Source organism: Arvicanthis niloticus, chromosome 20 (genome assembly GCF_011762505.2).
Source record: "Arvicanthis niloticus isolate mArvNil1 chromosome 20, mArvNil1.pat.X, whole genome shotgun sequence".
NCBI classification, from domain to species: Eukaryota; Metazoa; Chordata; class Mammalia; order Rodentia; family Muridae; genus Arvicanthis; species Arvicanthis niloticus.
In genome coordinates, this window is record NC_047677.1 from 43825001 (window position 1) to 43852985 (window position 27985).

Sequence of the window (27985 nt, forward strand, 5' to 3'; positions counted from 1 at the left end):
GTCTTCTGTTGCCTAATAATATTGTACCGCGGAACGTGTCACATCGAACTTATCTGTTTATCAACTGGCAGCTGTCTATTTTGTTCCATGTGTGGGATGCTATAACCCTGTGGCTCACACGTGTGCCCAAGGTCTCACGTGATCGTGACTCTCCGGGTGCGTTTCTGGGAGTGGGGCCGTGGGATCAGACGTAACCGTACATTCCATGTGGCTGCATCTCTTTCCATGCGCCCCAGTGAGGTGGGAGTTCTGATCCCGCCACACTCACAGCAACCTTCACGGCAGCCACCCTGGGGGGTCTGACCAAGTCCCCTGATGCCTGCTCACACCAAGTGCTGAGACGCGTTCTTCCTGCCCGCCGTGCATCTATTTGGAACAAATATCTGCTCTGGTCCTCTGACCCTGTGTGTCCTAGGCTGTCTCAGTAATGAGTTAGCATTCTAGTTGTAGGTCTCTGACCAGACACAATCTGTAAATATCCCCCCTCCTCCCGTTCTGCCTCATTTCGGATGGTCCCATTTGAAACACTAAAGTCTTGAATTCTAATGAGGCCTAATGGACGTGGTTTTCCCTTCAGTTCTACTACGCCACGGCTGTGTGCACCCCCACGACTTCATATGTTGAAGCCAAACCCCACTGTGAGACATTAAGAGGGTGGACATAGCGACTGTGTTGTTTATGGTTCCTGTCAGCTTGCCATAGAGCCTCGGGGCGGCTGAGGCCTGGTGACTCACTCAGAGATTAGCAAGAAAGACAATAAAGAAGTGCTTTGGACCTTTCAGCCAAGATCAGGCATAGAATCAGGCAGACTCAGGCCTACCTCACACACATGCCCGCAGGAGAAACAGGAGCTTGTGCCTGGCCTGGTCCCCTGTATATCTGGAGCTGGCAATAAGAAGCCACTTCTAGAATTCGCTCCTGCAGAAATGGCCACAGCTGTCCAGAAGGACAGGTGCTCTCGTCTGCAAGTGAGTATCCAGGTTCTGTTGTGTCTAGAGCTTGGTCCCTGCCATGTGACTCACAGAGGCCTCAGATCACAAGGGAAACATCACCAGGTCCCTGAGCTTCGCCTCTGAAATCCACGCATCGCCATGGAAATGGCTTTGAGAGCACTTTCAAATACCAGCCACGGTCGGCTACTTTTCCAGAATATAGAAGTCTCCTTTGCTTATTTTTGGTTTTGGTTAATAAAGTATCAGAATGTTCCCCTAACACACACACACACACACACACACCACACACACACACACACCCATGAAGCCCATGGGCTGTTAAGCCTCAATAAGAAGAGGCTCTGGTGCCCCCTGCTGTACAATTTGGGTACTGTCCCTAGATCAAGGACCTGCTTGATATCCTAATGCTTGAAAGGGCAGAGGAGAAACAGGAAGAGGGGATTTTATGGGAGCCACTAAGGGATGTCAGGCCAGGCTGTGGTGACATGTTTCAGGCAGCCTCGGCAGGTAGGGCTGAGAACTTAGGGGCTGGTCAGCAGGAAGGGCTCAGTGGGTGGTGATGGCTGAGACAGACTCTTGTCATGTGTAAGACATGCCAGCCTTTCCTTTCTGGCAGTGTGGGTTGCAAAGAGGAGCAGGCTGTACTGTACTGGAAGGTAACAGGAAACGCAGGAGCTCTTACCGTGGGGAGGGTGGAGGAGCACTTGATGTCCTTTGGGTCTGAAAGAGCAAACAGGAGATGGGTAACTGAACATTGCTGCCCATAGCCAATGGACGGGATTTGGAGCCTCTGCAACCCTTAGGGTGTCGCTGGCAACGGACCCATTTTTCACCCGGCGTTCCTGCTAAGTAAGTTTTAGGGCCTCTTCAACAGAAGAAGGAACTGTGAGAGGGGGGTGGGCGTGTCTCATTACTGTAGCTTTTATTGGCTGTATGTCCTTGAATGCATGTAATAAGGTCCGTTTGAAGAGAACGAGCCGCCATCTGCTGCTCTTACTAACTAAACAGAAGCTTAAGGAAGAAAGACAGCCCAAGCCAAGGGGCCGGCGAGGGGAGGGCACAGCCCCCTCCCCCATTCTTCCACTAATGGGCATGTGGCAGCCCATGGGTATGAATATGGGTATGAACTTGATGATGGGATAAGTCAGCTTGAGCCAAGGACACAGTGGACCCATGGACAGTTAGACACAGAAATGCAAGAAGGGCACCCAAGCGCTGTCAGAACAGCATTTGTAATGGATGATGAATTTCTTAGAAATAAAAGCGGGCGGAGATCAGACACCTTCCAGGAGGAAACGGAATGTTGGTGTCCCTGCAAGGAAGTGACGTCATGAAAAGACCCTCCCTTTCTGTTCTGTCACCTGATGCTTAGCTGGTGACCTTCTGGGTCTTGGGTGGTCACTCAGTTCCCCTAACAAGCCACAGCTTGTCCCTGAACCCTGTGAACTTGAGTGTACGTGGGAGAACAGCCCTGGGGCTTGGCACAGTATCAGGAAGGCAGGCAGTCTTCCACATGGGACAGTCCCTGCCTGACACCCAGGAAAATGTCCCAGTTATGACAGATGGAGAAACAGGAGGAAAACAGGGTCTTAACCCCAGGCGGGGAGCAGGGTCAAGCTCAGATCTTTATGTTAGAGATGGATGACGTCAGGCATGAGAGGGACAATACAGAGGTTTCGGGGAGCTGTCCTACCCAGCAAGGTCCAGACTGAAGGAACACACAGCTGAGCACCAGTCCCTGGAGACAGCCTTCAGGGAAGAAGAAGGGGCCAGTAGGGCACCATGACCAGGTCTGTGGCCTGGGACATGTATGGGAGACAAGCCACATACTTCAGTGAGGCACCCAAGAGAGGCAGAAGAAGGAACAGGGCTGAGAGGTGGCAAAGCAGCTGGTGTGAACAGGGTTCGGGGGCATCCCCCACATCAGGAGAGCAAAGTGTGGAAGGAGGAGAAGACACAGAAGTGATTGGAACAGCGAGCTTTAAATAGATGGTCTTCCTCCATGTTTGGCAGCAACCACCAAAGGCTTATATATCTAGTAAGAAAACCCAGGATCTGGGAATGAGGTGTGAGCACAGTATAGAAATCAATTCCGAGACCAGGCTTGGGTCCCAGCTTTGTCTCTCTGCCCTGGCACTAGGATACCCTGCCATCATCAGCAACTACCTTCCTGAACAGAGCCAAGAAGGACCGGGTAGGCGGGAGGCACAGGCCAGCTTGGAGGAATGGTCCTGATCGTGTCGGCTCTGGGGAGACTTCCCAAAGAAACGAGCAACACCAAGTCTGTGGTTTCTAGACCTAAGTCAGCTGGCTGGAAGGCTACGTGGGTCTAAGGAGAAGAAACTGTCTGCTCTAGGACAGATGAAAAGAACAGCACAAAGGGCAGGGTTGGGCTTCACAGGAAGGAGGCATCGGGTCGGTACAGTTGAGAACAGAGATTTTCTGTTCTGGATAATCCTGCTCTAAGTGGGGATAACACTTCTGTCCAGGATGACAAGGGTGAATGACAACATCTACCCTATCCAGTCACCGCCACGCCCTCCGTTCTTCCTCTCACCCTCCTTACCCAGAACCAGCTCCCCCATCAGTTATAAAGTCGAGAACACATTCCCTGGGGACTCTAGAAATGGGACAGGGTAGACACAGGGCCTGGAGCCTTAGTGAGGTGGCCCTGTCGCTCTCCAGGTGTGTGGCATCGGATCAATACCCACGGGAGAGGAAGGGACAAGGCCCGGGAAGACAGCTGGTGCAATGGCCTTTCCGAGAACTCCAGTGACATACCAGTTAGTTAGTCGGTGCCTGAGTACAGAAGCCACAAGGCCCTGCCTGTCCCACAGTGCACTTGCCAGCCGGCACATCAGCCGGCATGTCATTTCCTGGGCCTCAGGAGGACACCTTGAAATGGGGTTAAGCTGTGACCCACATCACTCACAGACTGCTCTGGGTCTAGGTCTGAATGTTCACTTTTATTTTCACTATCTAGAGAGCTGGCCGTGGGAGTCACATCCTCTAAGCTTGGCAAGATGGAGATCACTGGGAAACTAACAGGTTGGCTTGAGCAGCAGGCAAAAAAAAAAAAAAAAAAAAAAAAAAAAAAAAAAAAAGGAATCAAGGGACTGAGCTCACTAAAACACGTTCTTTTCTTGGGTGAAGCAGTGGCAGCTCTGGAGAGCCTGCAAGCTGAGGGTTTGTGGCAAGGTCAGTGTGTAGAGTATACAGGAGATGAGGATAGGGACTGGGGCTACTCTGATATACCAGAGCCGTATGCTCTCATCTTGCATCAAGAGAAAAAAAAAAAAATAACTGAATGGCCAGCCTTGCTTATGAGACCAGGATGAAGGTCTTAAGGACCTGGCTCTTCACTCTCAGCGTGGCTGCCCAAACCTTTCACTTGCAAGGTCTTTGGCTTGAAAATTTACTTTCAAAATTTATTAAGTCGGAAGTCTGGGATTGACCCGGAAGAGAACACGGACTTCACTTTTCGGTGGACGCTTTGCCTAAAATAACAGATGTGGCTTTAAGCCACACCACAGTTTTATGACATTGCCCGAGACACGGCTCACTGCTAAGTCCACAAACAAAGTCCACGTCGGCATGTGGAGGTGGCCGGGGCGAGCAGGTGCAGGCACACAGGGTTGGGCCTGTGCCCTCAGGTAGATGGACGGATGAGGAAGATATGAGAGTCTTTGATGATGCAGGTACATGGCGTTCAGAGACGGATGGGGACAGGTAGATGAGGTAAGGGGGAAGGAATTTTCAACAGGAAACTAGGAAAGGGCAGAATGGGCTGCTGGGGAACTCTGTATAGGGCCTGGTTAAGGGGATAGCCAGGGCAAATACAGGCATGGACCTACAGTCCACATTCATCAACTCGCCGTGAAGACTAAAGCCCAGGAGGCCATGTCTAGGGATGTATACTTACGTTCGATGAGGAAGAGAAAGCACACTATCCCCATGGCTGCCACGATGGCCCCGGGCACGATAAACGACAGGCCCCAGCATGTAGACACCCAGTAACCGGCAATCAAGGACCCCAGAATGTTGCCCACGGAGGTGTGGGAATTCCAAATCCCCATGATCAGGCCACGCCTACAACACAGCATGATGGGACAGTGAGCGGGTGTAGTAGCGCCAAATGAGATCTGCTTGCCCAGCAAGAGCGAGGCTGCACAACAGTGGGGGAGGCCGGGGTGCGGGGGTCGTGGGGCATAGAGGAATCAGCGTGACCCCGAGTAACCAGCGTGACCCCAGGAGCGAGATTGTGGATGCTCCGTGTTGAACCACGCCTCGGGCTGCATCAGTACACGGTTCACTGCTACTCAGAGATCCTCGAGTCTACGATGCAAAGAGGCACGAGGGCATTTCCTACAGTTCTTGGAAGGCAGAGGATTTCAATTCGTGCTTCCACAAACGTGGTAGTCGGCTGACTATCTCAGCGACAGAAGCTCACACCGGCGCCCGGTGCCAAATGACTAAAAACGGGCTTTCTAAATCGGACTTTGGAGTCCATCTCCCATTTTAGCCTCTCCATCTCGGGTGGCGTCTCTATGGTTACTTAACCCCAGCTAAGCTAGGCAGAGACTACAAATGACTACACTACTGTAGTCAGATCACCAGAGCTGGCTTAGACCTGCTAATTATGGACCGGGTGGGTGACCTCTGCCAGAATGTCTCAAACTCTAGACTCTCTATGTCCCACAAGTGTGAGGGAAGCTGAGGCCATACAGTTCTCGAGTGTGGAATCCCGGGTCACGCTACCTGTCTAAGTGGCCAAGGGGGAGGACTGGGTTCTGTAGGGACAGAGGCTGTAGCCCCGTGGCAACTATAGTGCTTCCATCTTGGAGGTTTCAGTACATTGCTTCCAAGAAGAGCCAGCCTCATTAAAGTTCCTGAAATAGGCTGAAAGAAAACTTGAAAATAATGTGGTCTAGTTTCCATCTGAATCTGGGTGGGAGTAGGGGGAAGGGAGGATGGGCGGGGGGGGGGGGGCGTTGGGAGGGACAACTGTTGGAAATGAACCATATTTTCCTCACCTTCCTTTTCCAAACCAGTTGCTGAGGCAGGTGACAACGCTGGGCCAGCCTGTGGTCTGCACCAGTCCATTAATGATCTGTACAGAAAATAGGAGGCTCACTGAGGGGAGAGGCTAGACCCGGCCCATCCTCCCTGTGCTGGGGCTCCCACTTTCTCACCACCAGTGGTGAGATGTGAGGTTTATATTTACAGACAGCTTAAGCTATGAAATGTAAATTATATATGTAGTTCACATACATAAAATATATAGAAACATGGATATATTATAAAGTATATATAAACCACGCATAGTGATACATGGCTGTCATCTTAGCTCCTGGAGAGGCTGAGGCAGAAGGACTGTTTGTGGAGGGGACTTTGACATCTGCCTGGGTAATCCAAGAAGATCCTGTCTCAAAAAATAAAATAACACACACACACACACACACACACACACACACACACAAGTACACAGTCACACACATGGACACATGTAAAAAAGTCAACTCAAGCATTGCATGGTGGGTCGTACCTATAACCCCAGTACTCAGAAAGAATGCTATGAGTCTGGGGCCAGCCTAGGCTACATATGAGACTTTGCCTAAAATAAAATTAAAAATAAAACCAGCCCAGCCAGGACCCCATGGCCAGGAACATTCTGCTGACAGGTTGGACTCAAACATTCCAGATTCCTTTAAATTTAAACATTCTGTAAAGACATGAACTTTTCTCTTTATAGACTGGTTTATAAATTGCTACAAATTCAGCTTGGAAATGGCACGTGTTCCTCTGAGTGCCCATGAAGAATATTCCTTCTCAGAAGCCAACACAGCCTTGACCCAGCCCTGGCATGCATACCCACCCTTTCTAAGATGTTTGTTGGAGAGCAAGTATTGGGGCCTGCATTTAACAGAGGGACCAGTACCAGGAGGCTCACTTTGATGTCATCAGAACTAAGGCCATAGCAAAAAGCCCTGCTGTCTCACTGGAGAAATGGGTCCTCCGGGAAGCACGCACAGGGCAGTGTGCCCACCTACTGCCGTTTAGTAGTAAACGGATCGGCAGCTCGGCCTTTACTAGAGGAGTATGTTGGGACGCTGGGAATCTGCTTTCTTTCCCTTCTAACTTTGTATGCTATTACAGTCTGAGGCTTCTACATCCAGGGAGTCAAGGCAGAAGGACCTAATGCAATGTTGGGCCTATAATGGCTGCACTCATACCGGATGGTCAAGGGTCTCTAAACAGCAGTAACAGTGGGTCTCTAAACAGCAGTAACTGGAGACTCAGCATTCACACTGCACTAGATACTATAAACAATCTAGGTGACTGAACAGCTATAGGAAGGTGCTCCCTGGACACATATGAGCCCTGTGCCATGAATGCAAGGGACTTGACTGGCAACCGGAGGTAACCGACAGCATGCTTGTAATAAATTGGCTGGGCTTTATCAATGGCACAGTCGTGAAAACCAAAATCAAACAAGGGTCGACTTTGTTTCCCTATCACACCTCCCCGCCCTAATGGGGCAGTTGGCCAGCCCCATTTCTCTTACGAGTCAATATTTACCCATGGAATTGCTGGAGAGGGCAGAAGCTAAGAAGTGCCACAAAGGCTGGGCCCTCAAGGAGGGCAAGGCTGGGCTTCTGGTCCCACCTCTACACCTTCAGGATCTCTCCTTTCTCCCCGGCCCTGTAGTGAAGGCTTCATTAACCCTAGTCTACCAGCACCGGCTCCAAGCCAACCCTTCCTTCTCCTCCGGCCACCCCCATGGCCGCTTGGGCATGATCATTAGAGCTTCACACTCATTGTCCTGCCAGGCGGACAGCTCCTAAAACAGGAAGTGAGCATCAGGTGCTAGAATACAAGGGCGGCAAGGCCTTCTCATGCCAGCTGCTGGAGCCTTGACCTTGGAGGGACGCTGTTCTGCCCCTCACTAGTATCTGCCATCTGTTCTTTCAGCAGAGGTGGGCTTTGTTTGGGACCTAAACTTGCTGTCCTGGATCGGGCCCTTACCTGGGTCACCACGTAGAATCCCAGGCTGTGGATATTGTAGAAATAGCCCAAGCCAAACAGTGCTGTGAAGGCGCCGCTGGCCAGCATCCCGAAAGTCAGGTAATACCTAATCGGCAGGCGTTCCCCTATTATGCCACTGAAGCAACAAGGAAAGAGAGAGGCATGAGGAAACAGCACAGCACACTGCCGTCAGCTAAGGTTACCTCTCCCGGATGTCCTGTCGTCTTCTGTTCTCCGGGCTTCCAGACCAGGGATCCCTACCATTGGAGACTGGACAGGAATGCCATCCTGTGGATCTCACATACCACCATTGGACCCCTCAGCCTCATTTCTCATTAAAAAACAAAACACAAAATCCCTTATTTATTTCTCATAAAAAAAAAAAAAACCCCACTAACCATCCAACAATAAAAGTTCACAACACACTGATACTGCCAATTAAAGCAGGACTTGCCCTGCATGTTAAGTCTCCTTTTATATAACACACAGTCAGTGTACAGAATTGTTTAAAAATGTCACAATGAAGCTGCAAACGATGACTTGGGATGGGGGGGGGGGACGGACACGGCGACTGTGAACCCGAGCAAGCCGCCCATCCACTGAGTGGTAACCAAGAAACCTGTGTGAACACACCTGTTGGGTGGACCAGCAAAGACAACACTTCCATGCACGGCCAACCACTTTCTGCCATAACCATGGCTGCCGAGCTGAAAGGGGGCGGAGCCTGAACCCTACTACAGCAGTGAGATTCAGTGAGCTACAGACCTGTTAGGTCGGCTGTCAAACTGTAGCAGTGTTGAAGAGCATGACCAGGCCCCCGCTTCATAACGGGGCAGATATGAAACAGGTTGCTATCCATCACCACCACAGTCTACCGCTTTACACATCACCATGGAGACACATGGATCTCAGCGGGTACCAGAGACTCGTGATGAGAGAGCCCTTTGTGCTCTTTCCAAACTCCACGGGGGCTGGAGAGACTGAGATGGCTCATTGGTTAAGAGCACTTGTGTTCTTCTGGAGGATGTGAGATTGGGTTTCCAGTACCCATGTCAGGAGGCTTACAACTGCCTGTAACTCCAGCTCCAGGGACTGGATGCCCTCTACTGGCCACTGTGGATCCCTGCGCGCGCACACACACACACACACACACACACACACACACACACACACACACACACACACAGAAATAAATAGTCTTTAGAAAATCCACAAGCCCCATTTATTTCCACATACCCACTCTAGGAATCCAACAAACAGAGACTGTGGGCAGACACCTGCCTGCCTGCCTGCCTGCCTGCCTGCCTGCCTGCCTGCCTGCCTGCCTGCCTGCCTGCCTGCCTGGGAGAGGTACCCTCTTGTAAGTGACACTGTTCCTGCACAAGTCATCTCTAGAACCTGCTTGACAGCAAGCTTTCCCTTGTGCGCTCACCAAACAGGAAAAGAACTACCTAGAGCCATGCAAATGACCCGTGAACACTATTACACGAGTGTTGACCAAGGACAACACGCTTGGCTAATGTGTTCAGCCAAGCAGAACCTGATCACAGGGATAAGAGAGCAGTCCAGAGTTAGGGTGTATCCACTCAACTGTGCTCACTTCAGAGATCAGGAGACACATCAGGGGCTGCTAACCTGCCTAGGCACAGGACAAGGCACCGATTCATAGGGGCTCCCAAGAGCGGGTGCCATTGGCTACCACTGGGAGGTGTCCCATACTATAGCCACCTGTCGCCAGCCCTCATCTCCTCTGTGAGATTTAAGGAACAATCCTGATGGAATGGACACCACCCCACATCATATCTGATTCACACAGGACTCACACCTATGCCACACCTGCTGATCCTGTCAGGCAAGACCTGAGTGCACCCACCTCCCACATGGTGCATTTGGTCTACAGAGTCACATGATACCTACTGTCAAGACCTTGGTGGTAACCTCACAAAGGTCCGAGGGCTGTCCTGCCTTCTTGGCATAGCACAAGGCCCTTCAGTGATGAGGCAGGTGTTCTCACCTCCCTTTTGAGACTTTTCTATGGATGTCACGCCCAATGGAATCCCACTTCAATAAGCTTGCTGGTGAGCTGCAGGAGAAACCACCTCTGCCCATAAAGATGAGATGAGAAGCCTGCTTTATTTACTGAGCTAGGTTTCTTGGGCTGGATATCTCGGCTGGCAGGAAGGTGGAAACCAAGCCCTATGCCTTATTTCTCTTTGGCCTCATACACTGGAGACTTGCACATCCAGTGTACCTCAGACACTAGCACTTGAGTTTCCTCCCCTCCCCTGCTCTCTCATCCACACAAGCTCTGGGCTCCGTGTGGCATTTGTATCTGACAAAGTGGTCTATATCTACTACTGGCAGGAAACACTTGTCAATATGTCACCACCACAAGGCCCGATTCCACATGTTGGGAGGCTCTGAGAGAAACAGTTAAACACTTACAAGGATACCCCGAGACTTCCAGGCTCCAAAGATCAGTGTCTAAAAGTCTCTTGGGATGAAGGTTAGTAGTCTTGACAATGCTTTTCCTTATTTTTTTCCCCAGTGCTGGGGCTTGAACCCAGGGTCTCTTATATTCTGTGTAAGCTAGGAAATCACCCTACCCCTGAGCAATCTCTCTAACCTTTCCACGATGTTACATGGTGGGGCTGATAACATCAACAAGGTTTTAGTCAGCCACTCATTGGCCTCCTAGGTCCATCTCATGACAAAAAGGAACCTTTCTGTATTGAAGGGCTCAGAAGACTGGGAAGGGTCTGAGCATAGGTGCCCCTACCTGAGGTACATCCCGATGGCATAGGCGCACAGGAAGGCGTAATCCAGGGCTCCAAGCAGCTGCTGGTAGTTGTTCTTATCTGCAAGGGTTTAAGAACCAAAAGAAAGGCTCAGAATTATCGGGTATTCTAGAGCTGGGCTATGAAATATAAAACTTTATTCTGTAAGTCCCTTAGAAAGGGAGGTGCTCTAACTCAAAACAAAACAAAACAAAACAAAAAACCAAACCAAACCAACAACCAACCAACCAAACAAACAAATAAACCATCACAGCCTGGGTCCTGGCCAGCTTCTTGTGAAAGAAAATAAAGTCACCTATTTTTCAAGTTGTCCGTGAATGTGTCCTTCAGATTGGAGGCAAACCACACTGACCGTGGTGGGTTTGACTTTCTGTGTGACAGCACACACTGCAGGCTCTCTTCTAAAGACTTCCCCTGCACACACTTCACTTAATGGGTGGCCCTTTAGCATGTAGGCATGGTTGCGGAGTAATGCTTGCTAGGGGGCAGTCACTGAGACACATTCACAGCGAGGGTGGCATCCTTGTCCTGAGACTAGCCAAGCTGTAGAAACTCCAGTGGATAAGTGCCAAGATCCCAGGGCGACAGAGGGTTTGACCCAAACTCACCAAAGGGGGCCCAGCCACAGTCGGTCTCATTGTTCAGGAGCCAGTGGGTGGGGCCATGCCTGGTACTGCTGCTCGGGCCACTGAATCTAGACTCAGGCTCACCCGCAGAAGCACACTGCTTATGGAGCTCGCCCTATGACAGACAGAGATGGGGACGGGGGGGGGGGGCACAGAGAAAGTATTTACTTGGGATGTCTCACCTAGGACAGCCTGAGTGGCCTCCCCTCCTCACCGAGCAATGGCTCTTTGAGCGGAAAGAGGCCTTTGGTAGGCATCTGGGGTCCACAGGAGTTCCTGCCGTCAACAGGAGGCTCCAGCCTCGTTTTGTAATAACTCCAGTTCATGCCCACAAGCAGCCAACCCTAGTGCCAGCAGCCTCTGAAGGCCTAACATGGTGGTATCATCAGGCAAGGGAGCACCAAACTGAGGACCAACTGCCAGTCATCCCTGAAGGGGCTGCCCCTGGGGGAAGAACAGGGTTAACTTCTAGATTTAGACAGAATTCTACAGAGGAATGGAAGAAGGAGAGTCTCAAAAACGTAGAGCTATAGGAACTCAGGCTGTCTGATTTCATTTCTGCCAGTTCAAGCACAGACAAGACATCCAAGTGGCAGGGTAAATCTTATTGCTACTTAGAAGGGGGATGGTGGGATCTGGGACAGGGGCCTGGAAAAGCCTTAACCTACATCCTGGGTACACACATCTTTGTATCTATGAATCTATCTATGTATCTATGAATCTATGTATCTATGAATCTATGTATGTATGTATCTATCTATATATCTATGTATCTATGTATGTATCTATGTATGTATGTATGTATGTATCTATCTATCTATCTATCTATGTATGTATCTATCTATATATCTATGTATCTATGTATGTATCTATGTATGTATGTATGTATGTATGTATGTATCTATCTATCTATCTATCTATCTATCTATCTATCTATCTATCTATGTATCTATCTATATATCTATGTATGTATCTATGTATGTATGTATGTATGTATGTATCTATCTATCTATCTATCTATCTATCTATCTATCCATCCATCCACACTCACCAACAAGGCAGATGGCCACCAGCCCACCTTACCAGGACCAGCAAGCTGTAGTAGGGTAGAGGTACCTGACTGGTGGTGGGGACAGGGAGGGAATGGCACAGCTGAGGATCTTGAGGACTGACAAGTCAAAAGTGACCTGCCTCCATCTCCCCACCTGCACAGGAGGCTGCTGCTCACTTATAAAACAGAGATTGTGAGGCCGAATACCAGGGTTTCTACACGGTGTGTGGGAATGGGGCCACCTGAAGAAGGAAGCCACTTCCAGTGGGAGTGGCCAGGACTATCTCCTGGAGAAACTGAGGGGCAGGGAACTCACTCTGTCACATCTGTGTCCCCTACCACTAGATTTAATAAAGGTGCTGGGTCACATGAAGTTCAGATGGAGCATACCATCAGGTATGGGTGAAAAGTGGCAAGGAAGGATTTCTGGTCAGGGAGATGCTCCTTCCAGTTTCCAGGAACTGGATCCTGAGTCATGGGGCCTGGAGGCTGGTACAGGAAGCTGGTTTTGCTGTATAGCATGGGGCAGGGAGCCACCTGGCCGCCAAGCAGATGACAGGCTTCTCCACCTCCATTGGGACAGAATAGCTATTATGGAACCTTGTCATCTGAAAGGCTGCTTTGGCCATCCTGGCTGGACACCAGATTTCTGGACACAAGTTACTGAGCCCTAGCGTGGTGCGTGGATGTAGCTTCTTCTTCTTTTTTTTTTTTTTTTTAGGTTTTTCGAGACAGGGTTTCTCTGTGTAGCTCTGGCTGTCCTGGAACTCACTCTGTAGACCAGGCTGTCCTGGAACTCAGAAATCTGCCTGCCTCTGCCTCCCAAGTGCTGGGATTAAAGGCGTGTGCCACCACCGCCCGGCTGAATGTAGCTTCTTTACATTGGCTTTGTGTGCGTCCCTGTACTGTGCTGACTTAAATGTCACCCCAAAAGCTCACCAGCTAACAAACCGAAGTGATTGTCTCCCCACGAGCGTCTACTGGTAATATCCACGTGTCATAGAGGCTCTGGTGTCTTTGTTATGCTGAATAGAACACGGTCACTTGGCCCTTCCCCCACTCAGGCCAATACCCCTGGCAGGGCCACTAAATCGTGTGTGTGTGTGTGTGTGTGTGTGTGTGTGTGTGTGTGTCCCATTTCTATCTCCGAGACCTTACCTTAATAGGTGAGAGTTTCTGCCTTTCCTACACTGTCCTTTCTCAAGGTCACTACACCCAAGGAGGCTTCTCTCTTGCTGCTCACTGAGGACAGCCACAGGCCAGGAGGGACTCATGTGCTGGATTAAGCAAGTTTCCAATCTTAGCCTTGCACGGAAGTGAGGGGGTATGGATTTTATAGGCTGTGCTTGGAATAGAATCCCCACACCATCGCCAGTGGCTTAACCAGTCTGGGGCATATCACCCATGGAAATCAGAACAGATTAGAGATGATCGCAAACCTTCCATAAGTCCTGGGAAAGGTTTTCAGGTCCTGCCCATGGTGAGGAGCACTGAGCACCGAGGTTAGCTAGAGCCATAGGCTTTTGGTTATGGACAGACGTAGGTTGGGACTGTGGACTACTTTGGCTGCTTGTAACTGACTGACCTCAGTCACACCCCCTGGCCATCAGCTCTGAAGCCAGTGTGACAAAGAATGAAGTCACAGGGTGGCTGAAGGATGGAGTTCACACAGAGAGCACCACCCAGGTCCTTGCCCTCCAACGGGGCCAGGGCCTAAAGGTTGACTCCACTGTGCTTGGGCAAGGCTCCTACAATTAACCTCTGGTCTTGATAGACATCATGTTTCCCCTCCCCCTCCCCAGCCTTTCATGTCGGAAATGTCATCTCTGCCTTTCTTGTAGCCCTGCTTGGGAGGCCGCCACCAAAGGATGAAGAAATCTGAGGATATTTAAGTAAGCACATTAGCTCTCAATAACATCGCTTGGTTTTAATGTTTCGGTGATGTTTGTTCTGAAAACCTGTGGGAGAACAAACTCTTGCCCTGGACTGTGGGGAGACACACTAGGCTCCCACAGACTGATTGCCAAGGAAACATCTGGGGGAGGGGCGTGGCCCAATGAGAAACATAGCTTACGTCAAGGCAGCATCCTTCGAGAAAAATTTACAGGATTATCTTTCAATGGGCTACCCGATCAGCCTGCTACAGCAGTTGGTTAATAAAAACTGATCAGGGGGATTAGCCTTGTGAGTTAAAAGGTGTTTGCTTTGCAAACATGAAGACCTCAGTTAGATCTCTGGTACCTATGCTGGGGTGGGGGTGGGGGGCATCTGGGTGTGGCAGTGGATATTTTAATCCTATCAATGGGAAGGTGGAGACAGGCAGATCTCTCAGCATAGCTGGCTAGCCAGGTTAGCCTACTTGGCAGGCTCTAGGCCAGTGACTCCAAAACAAACCAAACAAGGTGGAATCTGATCGAAGAATGATTCCTGAAGGTGATGGCTGGTTTCTACATGCATGTACATACATGCACACCTGCATACACATAAGCATGCATGCACACACATGTATATGCACATACTCTTTCTCACACACACAAAAGACCTGATCAGTGAAAAGAGTGTCAGGGCTAGTGAAATGGCTCAGCAGGCATGGGTGCTTGCTGCCAAGCCTGAGGACCTGAGTTCAACCCCCAGGACAGGTACAAGGAAAGACCTAACTCCTACAGGACATCATTTGACTTCCTAATGTACCTTCCCCTCATATACATACATACATACATACATACATGTATTTTTAAAAGTTTAAAAAAAATAATGGATCCTATTTTCAGTGACCTAAATTTTTACTCAAAATGCCATAATTTTCTCAAACTTTCACCTACTGAATATGTTCATGTACTTTGTTTTCCCTCTGTGTCAGTATAAACGGTGCTGCAATAAAGACATTTATACTATCTGGGTGTGGTGGGACAGGCCGTACTCAGAAGTCTGAGGCAGAATCGCTGCGAGTTCTCAAGCCCAGCCTGGGTTTCACAGTAAAACCCTGTCAAAATAACAACAGAAGATGTTTCTGTGTTAATTATGGATGCTTGTTTTGATAGCTGTGACCAAATGCCTGAGAAAAATAACTTATAAAAGGGTGTACTTTTGGCTCTTGGTTTCCTAGGACAGTGGGTTGTCCTCGGTCTCCTGTTTCTGAGCTGTCGTAAGGCGGGGCATCGTGGTGGGAGGGGCCTAGGCAGGATATGCCCTTCTAAGACCCACCCCCAACTGATCCATTTCCTCTGGCTAGAGGGACCATCCCCTAGAGTCTCTGGCTAGAGTCTCTACTGTCTATTCAAATCTGAATCCAGTAGTGTTTAATCTACAGACAGGTCAGAGCCTATGTGATCTGCTGAGATCCTCTCACTTCCTGCGCATGGCTCAGCCATCAAGCTAACAAGACTGCCCATCCCAGGCAGCAGTCTCAGAGTTAAAAACAGTTGTACTCTCCTCTGTTCTAAGCAGTTTGCCTGTTCTTGCACAACAGCCTGATACTTAATTATGGTACTTAAACATGCATTAATTTCTTATATTTTTTGTTTTATTAAAAAGTTATCTTTGAACACTTTACCTGGCGATTCTTTTTCTCTTTTTTCTTTTCTTGTTTTTTTGTCTTTTTTTTTAATCTTTTTTTTTTTTTTTTTTTTTTTTTTCGATTGTGGTTGTTGAAATAAACTCTCTCTATGTATCTCTGGTTGTCCTGGAACTCCCTATGTAGGTAGACCAGGCTGGCCTTGAACTCTCAGAGATTTTCCTGCCTCTGCCTCCAGAGTGCTGGGATTACAGGAGTGCTCTACCACGCAATTAATTCCTAAGAAGCATCTTTTCATATAAACTTTAGGATTCTTTTATTTGATTGAAAAGATGGCTGAGTGTGACAGTGTAGGGACACCTTTGATCCTAATGCTCAGGAGACAGAGGCAGGTGCATCTCTGTGAGTTTGAAGTCATCGTGCTCTATTTGGTGAGTCTCTGGCCAGCTAGGGGCACATAGTGAGACCTTGTCTAAAGTGGAAATCTCTGCTGAGGTTTTCCTATGACCACAGGAAGCACTGGAACTTTTCAGAAAATATCTTTTCTTGACAGCATCAGCCTTTTTAACTTTTGTTTTCTGTTTGCCCTGGCGGGTTTTTTTTTTTTTTTTTCTTTTACCTTTTCAATTTTGTGTGCAAAGAAAGCTGTCAACGATTATCCTCAAGCCAGCCTCCTCCCCCTCTCTCTCTCTCTCTCTGTCTCCCTCTCCCCCTCCTTTCTTCCCTCCCTCCCTCCCTCCCTCCCTCCCTCCCTCCCTCTCTTTCTCTCCAGGGACCATGCAATATCATTTCTGAGAAACCATCTATTTACAGGTTCTGCTCTGGCCCAGCCTGGAGGAGGGTCCCCCAAAGTTTCCCTCCATGGGGACATAGACCCCATCTGTCTACAAGCCAGGGAAGACATCTACCTCAAATAAAGATATCTGGCTGCAGGCAGAGGATCATGAGAGGGAATGACATTGTCCTCCCAGCCCTAGGTTTATCGGAGTTTTTTTAAAGGTGCTATTTTTTTTTTCAATCAGAGAAAAATAAAAGCACTCAGTGACGGTTGAGACGCAGTATCACCCCGATTGACCCAGCATCACTTAACAAATGAGTCATGACCACTGGGCGAATCACTGCCCATTCTCCGTCAGGGTCCAGTAAGCAAATGTATTCCAGTTTTGTTTATAACCTTCTGGGAAATACACACTGCAAATGGTGACTCATGGGGTCCCTAATAAAATCATCCCTGTTCCTGGACCCATTTGTGTCATTTATAGCAGGAGCTGCCAGCAGCGACTGCATATACTTCCTGAGGCTCTGTGAAGTCTAAATCGCAGGTGGAGACAGCCTTATCTGTATCAATAGGCAAAGCAGCCTGCAGGACTTAGCATAAGGCTATTGAATACACAGGTGCCCTGGAGAGCCTGGGCATTAGACGTTGGTCAACCACATGCAAGCAATTAGCTGTCCTGGAGACTCCTGGGCAGAGCCATGTTAAGAGTAGAGCCCAGTGAAGGCTGGATGTCCCAGTGGAACTCCCTCATAGAAGCAGGGGAGGGGAGGACCAGGAAATGGGATAACATTGAAATGTAAATAAAGAAAAAGATCAAAAAAAAAAAAAAAATAAGAGCAGAGTTTTGTTTTGTTTTTTTGTTCAGAAGACCTGAGCACTGGCTGCTCTTCATAGAATCCTGCCTCAGTTCCCAGCAGCCTTTTGGGCGGCTCACAATTGTTTATAATTCTAGGTTTAGGCTCTCTGGCACCCTCTTCTGACCTCTGAAGCCAGGCATGCATACAATGCGCGTACGTACATACACGTAGGCAAAACACTAAATAAATCTTTAAAAGAAAAATAATAGAGGGCTGCAGAGATGGCTCAGTGGTTAAGAGCACCGATTGCTCTTCCAGAGGTCCTGAGTTCAATTCCCCGGCAAGCACATGGTGGCTCACAACCATCTGTAATGGGGTCTGATGCCCTCTTTTTGTATATCCAAAGACAGACACACACACACACACACACACACACACATATATATATATATATTCATATACTCAAAATTAGTAAGTAATTCTTTAAAAAAGGAAAAAAAAAAAAAAAAGAAAGAAACAAACAAACAAGACCCTAGAGACAAAGGACCAAAAAGACACTAAGATGAACTAACTCTCTTACTCCTGATGACACCCCCTGAGCCTCTGTGAGGGAGGACCGTACTAGAGAGCAAACACAAGCACTTGTGACCATGGGGTAGGGAACTCTGATTCAAACTAAGGCGCCACCTCAAGAAACCCAATGGTCACTTCTGCATCCCTAAGGAGAGTTTGACCTTGACCTGTGTTCAGCAGAGTCCAAGGGCAAGGTCCCGCCCCAGAGACCTTCCAGTGGCCACACCCACTTCACTCACTGTACCTGTCCCACAGGTATTGACTCTGTGGTGACACTCTACATGGTACTGGATGTGGTCCCTCCCCCAGCCGTGTATACCTAGCATCAATCCTGGAAGCCTCAGCAAGGCTCCCCAACTATGCTTGATCCCTATAGGGATGGCCTGATATTTGCTTTCTGTGGTATTGCTTCTGTCAGGAGCTAAGTGTGAATTCTCTAAGCAGGAGGAGTCACAGAGCCAACATTCCAATCTCCAGGGCTGGTCACTGCACTGGTGCCAACATCAGAGCCCTTGTCACGTGTCACACACCGGAGCTTTTAATGCCACCCACTACTTTCCCACCCCCCAGGCCTCTTTGAAAGGCCTTCTTTCTTGAAGGTCTCCAAGTGCTTTCACAGAGACTCCTGGTCACCATTTACTGGCATCTTCTTAGTAAATGAATATACTGGTGAAGGCACATAGGACCCCAGAGGCAGCAGTCCTTTACATTGTCTCCAGTGTTGGAAACCTTTCCGGGGCAGCTAGCCCAGCTCAACTGGAAAGGTCATAACTCCAGAGTCCTGGACCAGGTCCCTGCCGACTGTTGGAAGGCAAACAGGGAACAGAGCCGTAAATAGGCTGATCTTGGCACTGGACGGCATCTTTTGGTTCTTCTACAGTAGTCAAAAGCCATTCACTTCTGCAGTCAGCCCACAAATAAGGTGGGGTGAGAAAGCATACCTGATTCCTTCCCGTTCTGACTTAAATACAGAGGACTTGAAGGCTAGCAGGACACCTGGTCCCTAACCATCACTTGCTCTTACAGATACACCCAGTGTCTATACTATAGAGACTGCCCCAGAGCCGGGAGAGGGGTCAAACCGCATCAAGAGTAGGAGCCACTTGGGGAAGCATTTAAGATTGGATCCACTAGGAAAGAAAACCCAGACAACATAAATATTTAACTAAGTTTGGGAATTCTAGAACTATAGTCTGATGGAGTTGTGCCTCTGAGAGGATTAAGCCTGAAACATTGTAAAGATCTGAGTTCCTTAAAAAGGAAAGAACAAAATGTAACAAAAAGGCCCCACAACAGAAGATGCTGGAGTAACTTGTCTCCAGTAATCCCCGCCCACTTTCTTCTGCTCCCCCCCCCCCCTTCTGCAGAAGATGCCGGCAGACCCGGTGTGGGAAGATCTCTTACCTTCACTATGCTGATAGGCTTTCGGGATAAGTGGAAGCTTGCGTAGAGCAGGAATGTCAGCATAAAAATGAAAGCTCGATACCTGGAACACATCATGTAGTACGGGGCATGAAAGGTGTCCTACTGTGTCCTCTGTGAGTTAGTCACACACTGGACCCATTTACAATCTCACAAGGACAGGAAGCCTTGAGCCTTGAGCCCTGAGCCCCCGACTCCTGTCAAGGTGCTAACAGCCAATTATCTCCTCAGCTGTTTTCTCTCAACTTTCACCCTTCCCCATAGAAGGGACCTCGAGATCCCCCAACTTAAGAGAAGGTGTCCTGCCAGTCCCTTGCATACTTCTAAATACAGCTTGCTCTGATCAGACATTCGGGGTTATGTTTTTTGCTTTGTTTTCTGTTTTTCCTCTCAGAAGCCCTGAGACACCTAGGAAAAGCCAGCATCACCTGTTCCCCAAACCCCACAACACACAACACTACACTCCTTCCCCACAACAGCTTTCTAGTGGACTCCACCTGGGGGTTCTACAATTCAAGCTGTGTTTGACACCAAATCTACTTGACAGTGTCAGACTGCAGGGATGAGGATCCATTCCCCACACAGCCCCCACTGATAAATTGATAACCAATAAACTGGGTTCCTACAGGCCCTGTTGCTCGTTCAGTTCATTTGCATGAGTGACTCTTCACATCCAGAGAACCCCCCCCCCTTTTTTTTTTTTGCATTTGCTATAAAGCCCTGACAGCTTGGCAAGAATGAAGAGAAGACATGCTGAAGAGACACGTCTCCCCCTGACTATGAGACTTTTAAAACCATGAACTTCAAGAAGCAACTATCTCTGCAGGATGCTCGGGACTGGAGAAGGGACAGTCTAAAGCCTAGGCCAGCCAGAGGTAGGGGGGCAGGGGAGAGTTGGCTCAGTGAGTTAAAAGTGTCTGACATCCTCAGCCTGAGCCCCAGAACCCAGAGTCAAAGGGGAGACTCCATTGCTGCGAGTCACACTCTGACCTGCACAACTCACCAACGTAGGTGTGCATTCACACTCATACACATGTAAACAAAATGAAGAAGCAGATGTTTAAAAACAACAACAAAAAAAACTAGAGGCCAAAACTAAAACAAAACATTTCCGGACTTAACTAAAGATCACGTTGGAAGTGAGAAGGCAGGGGGTGGTCCCGTGGGGGTGGGGAGTGGGGAGGGGTGGGGGGGGGCCATATCCACATTAATAAATGTGCTTCTGAATGAGGAACTGTCCGAGCTCTCTTCTCTCTGGGGAAGCCTGAGTAGAAACTTTCCTCCAGGACACTCTGTCCAAGCCCACAAGGTGACCAGAAAAAAGCAAGCACTTAGTCTCAGCAATTAGGAGACAGAGCTGGGCCTGCCCCGCCAGGAACATGCTGTCTGTCTCTGCTTGTCTCTCTGTTTCTCTCTCTCTCTCTCTCTCTCTCTCTCTCTCTCTCTCTCCCTCTATGTATGTATGTATGTATGTATGTATGTATGTATGTATGTATGTATGTCCTAAGTCTCTGAATGCCTCCCTAGAGCAGAACAGAAGGGACTTTCCATTCTTTGCCTGAAGCTGCTCTGTGGCCCATCCCGAGCCGGAGGCTAGCTGGGAGACGCCACCCACTGACCTCCAGCAACCTCCTGTCCAGCTCACAGCCAGACTCTAGCTCCTCTCCAGATACTCAGCCTGGGCATAGATAGAGCCTCTCTCAGTTTGGCTCAGGAGCCTGGGATATCTTCCAGTGGCCTCTGCCCAGGGCTGCATGGCTAAGGTTTTACCTAGCAGGGAGAGATGACTCATGGATTTAGGCTCTGTCAGTCTGTCTACTCCACTGGCGGAATTGAAACTCCCCTACAGTGAGTGATAAGGGCAGAGGAGAGCCCAGCCCAGACAAACTACATTCCTCAAGTCTCAGGAGGTTTCAGTCAAGGAGACTTGAAGATGAGCTCTAGCTTCTACCAGGCCCTTCTGCAGGTGGCTCTGGGAAGGTGGCGTGGAGCATGCAGGCAAAGAGGCTCCTCAGGATTCATGCTGGTGAAGCCATGAATGAACCATTCAGGAAGAGAGAGCCTCACTGAGCCAGGGATCCTCCTGTGGGTTGGAGTCAAAGGTCAAGGAAGAGCAGGCAGGATTTCCCTGAGGCAGAAAAGGAAGCCTTATCTTCAAGGAGCTGGGGCCTGGGGCCGGCCTACTTCCTCCTTTTCCAAAATTGCCTGTCTTCCTTTTTCCTCAGCTTCTTGGGGAATCTGGTGTGTGAGAGAGGCAATGGCTGTCCTTCACCTTCCAGGAGGGTCTGCAGGTAATAGCTGTGTTCAGCTAGCAGCCATCTTGTTCAGCCTGGCCTCTGGGAGAGGAGGCTCCTGTGCTTTCATGGAGTCACAATCCTGGTGAGGTCCCTCAGGATTCTTCTGGAATTCTCTTGTTCCACTCAGTAGCTTTAGGGCCGTCCTTGTCACCATTCATAAAGCAGGAGTTAGATGTCATCCCTTCTGCTGGACCATTCCACCGTGAACAGCATCACTTCATTCAGAAATAAGGTCCTGAAGATGTAACAAGTTAGCCTGAGGTCTTGTCAGGTTAGGATGGCTGTAAACCCAAGGACTAGTGTCCTCCTCTGAAAAGAAGATGCTAGCTAGGCATGGTGGCACATGCCTTTAATCCCAGAAATCAAGGGGCAGAGGCAGATGGATCTCTGTGAGGTTGAGGCTAGCCTGGACGAAATCGTGAGTTCCAGGATAGCCAGGGAAAGAAAGTCCTTGGCTCAAAAATAAACAAAAAAATCCATGCAGAGACACCAAGGAGGGTATATAGCCACAGAGACAGAGGCCAGCGTGATGCAGCTGGTTACTAGAGATGCTGCAGCTCAAAGATCTGAAGGAAGAAGGATGTTATCCCAAACCACCACATGGCTGTGACCCTGCTGGACTTTGAGCTTGGCCCCTCAGCCTTCCAAACTGTAATGTTTTGTTCTGGGAGAAGACCAGGTCTTTGGTTTTATGTGATGTTACAGGTGGGCTTAGAAGATGAACTAAACGAAGAGAAGCCAATGGGCTTCGAGTTTTCTCCCCAGTGCCCTGCTTATGCAGATACAACAAGTGGTACACGCCAGTACAAGAACCGAGCTTGGGTTAACCTCCAGTTCCGGGTATAAATCTCACAACCCATGAATGCCAGCTAAGGACCTGGATGTACCCCAGACTCTCCTCAGGAGTATCTCTTATATTTGACACTAGCAGAACACTCATGTATGCCACTTGGGAACCAGTAAAGTTACAACAATAACCAAAATTCACATACGCTGCACCCCAAATAACCCTCAAAAATTTTTTTGTTTGTTTGTTTGTTTGTTTTGTTTTTCGAGACAGGGTTTCTCTATGTAGCCCTGGCTGTCCTGGAGCTCACTCTGTAGACCAGGCTGGCCTTGAACTCAGAAATCCACCTGCCTCTGCCTCCCAAGCGCTGGGATTAAAGGCATGTGTCACCACTGCTCGGCCAAAATATTTTAAGACATGACTTTTGTCAGGCTGTCCCAATTGCCATCTGCCTCCTGAAAAGGAGATCTCTGGGGAGTGGGCCATGAGGCTTATAGACTGGCCCTACTTCCTGTACTACTGAGATCAGAGCAAGCAGCCTCATGCCCCGTCATGGCAGCTGACAGCAACTTCCCTAGCTATTTCCCTACCATGATGGGACTCCCTAACAGGATAGACTGTACCCTCAAGCATGCAGAATAAGCCTTCCTATTTAAATGGCTTTCCCCCAGGTAATTGGTTACAAAGACAGAAACAAGTAGCTTATAGTATTCTTGGGTGTCAGGATCCTCAGAGAAGGGGGGGGGGGGCGACAGGGCTCACAAGCCCTTTCCAGTGGGGTCAAAGGTCAATGAAAGGCAGGTTACAGAGGCACTGTGGCGTCATTCAGCCTTGGCTCAGTGTCACTTGGCCAGTCATGCAGGGATTCAACACATGCTTTTTAGAGGAAAAACTTGTCAGTATGGCTGGTTTAGAAATGAATCCAAACTGTTTCTGAACTCAGAAGCCATGCAACCAGATATTAGAAGGGAGGTCTTGTGTCTTTGTCAGAGTCTTAATCAGGAGAGCCTGGTGCCATTGAGATAAATATTACTCATTTAAGATTCCACCTACCTTGGCCACTGGACTGTTTTCCACACTAAGGAGAGAATACGAAGCTTGTAGGGGCATACTATGTCAGAATAGGGCTGGTCCTAGGTCCCAGCTTCCAGCCCTTGGATCCCGGAGGCTGACCTCCTAGGGAAGGAAGCATGGCTCTGCTCCAGTGGTTCATTGATTGTGTCATTTGTGAGCTACATCAGGTGCTGTTCTCAGTCGACGGTAGTCCACCATCTACTCCTAGGATCAATTATTTGAAGTCTCAAATTCAAGACCTGGTCAGCAAGCAACGGTTCCTCCGGGTTTCACTTTGTTTCCTGGTACCACAAAGCACTCCTGCCCATCTTCTGTAGTCTCTGCCCATCTTCTGTAGTCTCCGCCCATCTTCTGCAGTCTCTGCCCAACTTCTTCGGTTCCCACCCCTTGAGGCATGAGTGTATCTCTCTGGCTCCTGCAGTGGTGGCGCACGCCTTTAATCCCAGCACTTGGGAGGCAGAGGCAGGCGGATTTCTGAGTTCAAGGCCAGCCTGGTCTACAGAGTGAGTTCCAGGACAGCCAGGTCCACACTCACATGCCTAGCTCCTCCACTCCCCACAGTATCTTTAGCCCCGCCCCTCCCACCTGCCAAAAAGACACCGACTTTCCAGCTCAACAAACATCTGCATATCCAAAAGGAGAGACAATCCACAAAATACAAGTTTGAACCTTTCAGTGTCAGGGTCTCAAGACGGGGGCCCAGGGACATTTCTAGACGAAAGGAGGCAAAACCACAAGATGACAAGATGCGCGGTGTTGTGGCCTGGCCCTCCGTCCCATCTTGGACGGAAGAGGAACTGTCAGAGATCTTGTTGGACACTAGATGTGGCGGCATTTAACATGACCACTGCTCGGAGGCGCAGACCCACATGTTTGCACGCACTCTACCACTGAGCTGCTGTGTGCCCAGCAAAAGACAAAATCTACATAGAAATATTTTAAAATTAAAACCGCACCGTGCCTGTCATACACACCTCCGAGGAGCAGGAGGCAGAGATTTACAAAACAAGCTAAATAAAAGTCTCCCAATAGAAGTGTTGAAAGGGGTGTGGCCAGAGTCTCAGCAGGCATGGAAGGGCACGTGTGCTAAGCGTTGAGTGGATTAGAATGAGCCTGTACAGTAGACTAGCATGCTGGCCCAAGGGCTGCTAAGCTCCTGAAGTCTCTTAGGAGCCACAAAGCAAAGCTTCCAAACATTTCAAAAACAAACAAACAAACACAAACAAAACCTTCTGTCTCCCAGAAGCAACCGGAAAGGCTAGGAGACGTCTCCACCAGCAGTAATAGGCTTTACCAGTTCCTGCTACCTATGCCCTTAAGGACTTTTTTTCCCTTCTTCCCCAAAATCCATCTGTTTTCCTGCTAAGTGGTCTTTGCCACATCTCCTATTAAAGATGATAATAAACCCCCGGTTCTAAATGTCTCCTGGGACACACATTTCTCTGTGAACTTCCATGAATGTGTAATAAAAATCTTTTTCTTTTCCTCGTCCACCTGTCTCATCAGTTTAACTTGTTGGTGCCCAAAACACTCAACATTCAATGGCAGGGAGAAGGGCCGAGGCCTCAGCTCAGCACCAGAGTGCTTGTCTAGCATGCATGAGGCCCTGGGTTCAAACCCAGCACCACAAACAAGAATAAAGCGTGAAGAGAAAGGGTATGTTTTTTTCCAAGGAGGCGGAATCACCGAGCAGCCAGGAGAGACAGCCTCTCATGTGGTGTGGCGTTTCTGCTCGGTCAATTTCATCTCTGCTTGTCCCAGCCAGCCAGGCCACTCATCTGGAACCAGAGGTACCAAGCTTACTTCATGAACAGCATTTCAGAGTTCTGCTCATAGCTCGTTGTGGTGGTTTAAATGAAAAATGTCCCTTACAAGGCTCTGGCATCTGAACACTTGGTCCCCTGTTGGTGGTGGTATTTGAGGAGGTTTGGGGGTGGGGGTGGGGCACAGGTTTGCTGGAGGAAGTATGCTACTGGGGTCCGGCTTTGGGTTTAGACACCCCTCCACTCCTATGCCTGCCCCCACCCCCATTACCAGTTTGCTCTTGTGGACATGAGCTCTCAGCTTCCTGATCCAGCTGCCAAACCTGTCACTTGCTCCTGTCCCCTCCCCACCCCACACCCCACACCCCTGGCCTTGATGGTCTCTAACTCTCTCTTGTTTGTAAGCCAAAACAAACCCTACCTTCTCTAAGTAGCCTGAGCCATTGTGTTCTAGTGCCTGTTACTCTCCCTGCAAGAATGGTGGTTATTCAAAAAGTCACCCAGAAGTCCAAATGCTGTCTGTGATGTCACCACCAAAACACAGGACTCCTGAGGGCTCCAGGTCACAGCAGCCACCACTCACTAGCTATGGGAAAGACAGACACCCATGGCCCATAGCGAAACATGGGTGAAGAAGCCTCCCAATGCCTACTGTTGCTTTATCCCCAACACACACACATCAGCACTCCAGAGGATGGACCATCACCAGAGCTTACCACTGATCCCTGGAGAAGGAGTTGATGAAGCGGATGCCCACGGGAAGCGGAGCCATTTATGTCGCCCCCAACCTCGGTGCTCTAGTCCGGAAATCAGACACTTCAGAAACGGGTTAAGGTGGTTCTGACAGCCCTGCAGTTCACACAGTCCGGGAAGCAACCTCAAATGGGTCCTACTGGGTCCTGTCCCTTCTTCCTTCCATCGGGGGACTGAGCTCTATAGGAGAAAGAGAGGCATTAAGAATCTGTGGTCCTGACAAGAGTGCCTTGGAGACACTGCCAGGCACTGGTCATTCTGCAGATGGGGAGATGATACCCATGCCTGACCAAGGCCACACTGCTGATACCAGAGGAAGCTCCCACCCCGGGTGCCTTGGGAAAGTTTGCTCATATTGGAGGTCACATGATGCTCTAATGATTCCTGCAGGGAAGTGGGCATTCATCTCTCTGCCTTTAGGGCTTCCAAAGATGAGTGTGGCCCCAAAACATATGTCTATGTTCAGTCATGTGGACATCCATCAGAGCACGGGACAGAGCACTGGGATTATTCACTTCATTATTACCCAGCAGGCTTTCTGTGACCCTCAGCCATTGAGGACTGTGGGCCTTGGCAGGATGGCGGCAGAAGGGATCAATCATTAATTGCTTAGGTTGTGGGTCTGCAATTGAGTCAGACATGTCTAACATGGGGGTGGGGGGTTGGGAGGGGATGACCTTCCCATCTGCCCCTGTGGTTCCCTTTCCTGGGAGTATGTAATTAGCTTGGGAAAATGAGCCTGTTCTGAGATCTGGGCTGAAGAGGGTTAATACTGAAGGAGCAGGAAAAAGCCTGCCCACTGATAAGGGGTCCAGCCTTCTGGAAGGCACATCTCTTATCCTGAGTCCCAAGCCAGCCTCAGAACGTATATCCTAAAGCGCTGTAGTTTTCCAAAGTGGAATCTGCTTCCTCACCTATCTCCTACCTTCCACTGAGCTTTTGACAGACACGTATCATGGGTATGGGGTTGTAGCTTGTAGTGGACCAGCAGGGCGGAGACTCTGGGTCCCAAACCCAGCAGGCCACATATACACAACCATTAACCTCCAAGAGACCAGCCCCAGGACCATCATAGAGGTGTGAGGCCTCTTCCACCCCAGCTAGGTGAGCTCCACCTTTCCCAGGGTTCCCTGGGGGTCACTCATTCCTGACCCTAACCAGACCAGCAGTGATGGATCACTAGCTCATTCGCTCCCTTAACTTCTCCAGGTAAAAGATGATGGCTTAATGGCACCAACAATGTTACACCCAGACATGATCTCAGAAAGGCCATTGGCATAGAAGACAGCCCATCAATGCCAGTGAGGGTGGTTCTGCAGGTGAGCTCCAGGGAGGGCAAGTCTCCCTGTCCCATATCCTAGCTCAGAACAGAAGCAAAGAACTCAGTCAAAGTCAACCCAATGGCTTAAGCCTGTGATCTCAGCACTCAGGAGACTGAGATAGAGTCCATTTTGAGGTGGAGGCCAGGCAGTTACCTAGTGAGCACCAGGCCAGCCAGAGAGCTATGGCGTAAGATCCTGCCTCCAGACTCAAACAGAAGTTGCGGGACTTTGACTCAAACCTCCATATTTAAATGATATCTTTTCAAGGAGGGTTTGCTCGAGATGAGTTTGTTGGGCTTGGTCCCTACGTGTGCTTCGGAGTGCACCCGTGAAATAAATGTTGTGGTTTGATGGCTTTGGCCAAAGGATTTATTTCCAATTGTACAAGGCTTAAAAATAGAAAGCCAGGGTCCATTTTTTCCCCTTCCACTAAAACACTAAAAATTCACCC

At 49.3% G+C, this 27985-nt stretch overlaps 1 protein-coding gene across 5 annotated transcripts in view; it reads right to left on the reverse strand.

Annotated features, from left to right (window-relative positions):
* The window catches only part of Slc37a1 (solute carrier family 37 member 1), a 75262-nt gene that overhangs the window by 27174 nt on the left and 20103 nt on the right, over positions 1–27985 (reverse strand). For all 5 annotated transcript variants that reach the window (XR_013105352.1, XM_034524736.2, XM_076916773.1 and 2 more), the window contains exons 2-9: positions 26176–26392; positions 19521–19602; positions 11386–11518; positions 10759–10837; positions 7980–8115; positions 5987–6063; positions 4876–5042; positions 1636–1673 (exon numbers count right to left, since the gene is read on the reverse strand). Coding sequence is in view for 4 of the 5 variants with exons in the window: in XM_034524736.2 (XP_034380627.1) it covers positions 1636–1673; positions 4876–5042; positions 5987–6063; positions 7980–8115; positions 10759–10837; positions 11386–11518; positions 19521–19602; positions 26176–26231 (768 nt within the window). In the remaining variant the exon portion in view is untranslated. The remainder of the gene's footprint in view (positions 1–1635; positions 1674–4875; positions 5043–5986; positions 6064–7979; positions 8116–10758; positions 10838–11385; positions 11519–19520; positions 19603–26175; positions 26393–27985) is intronic.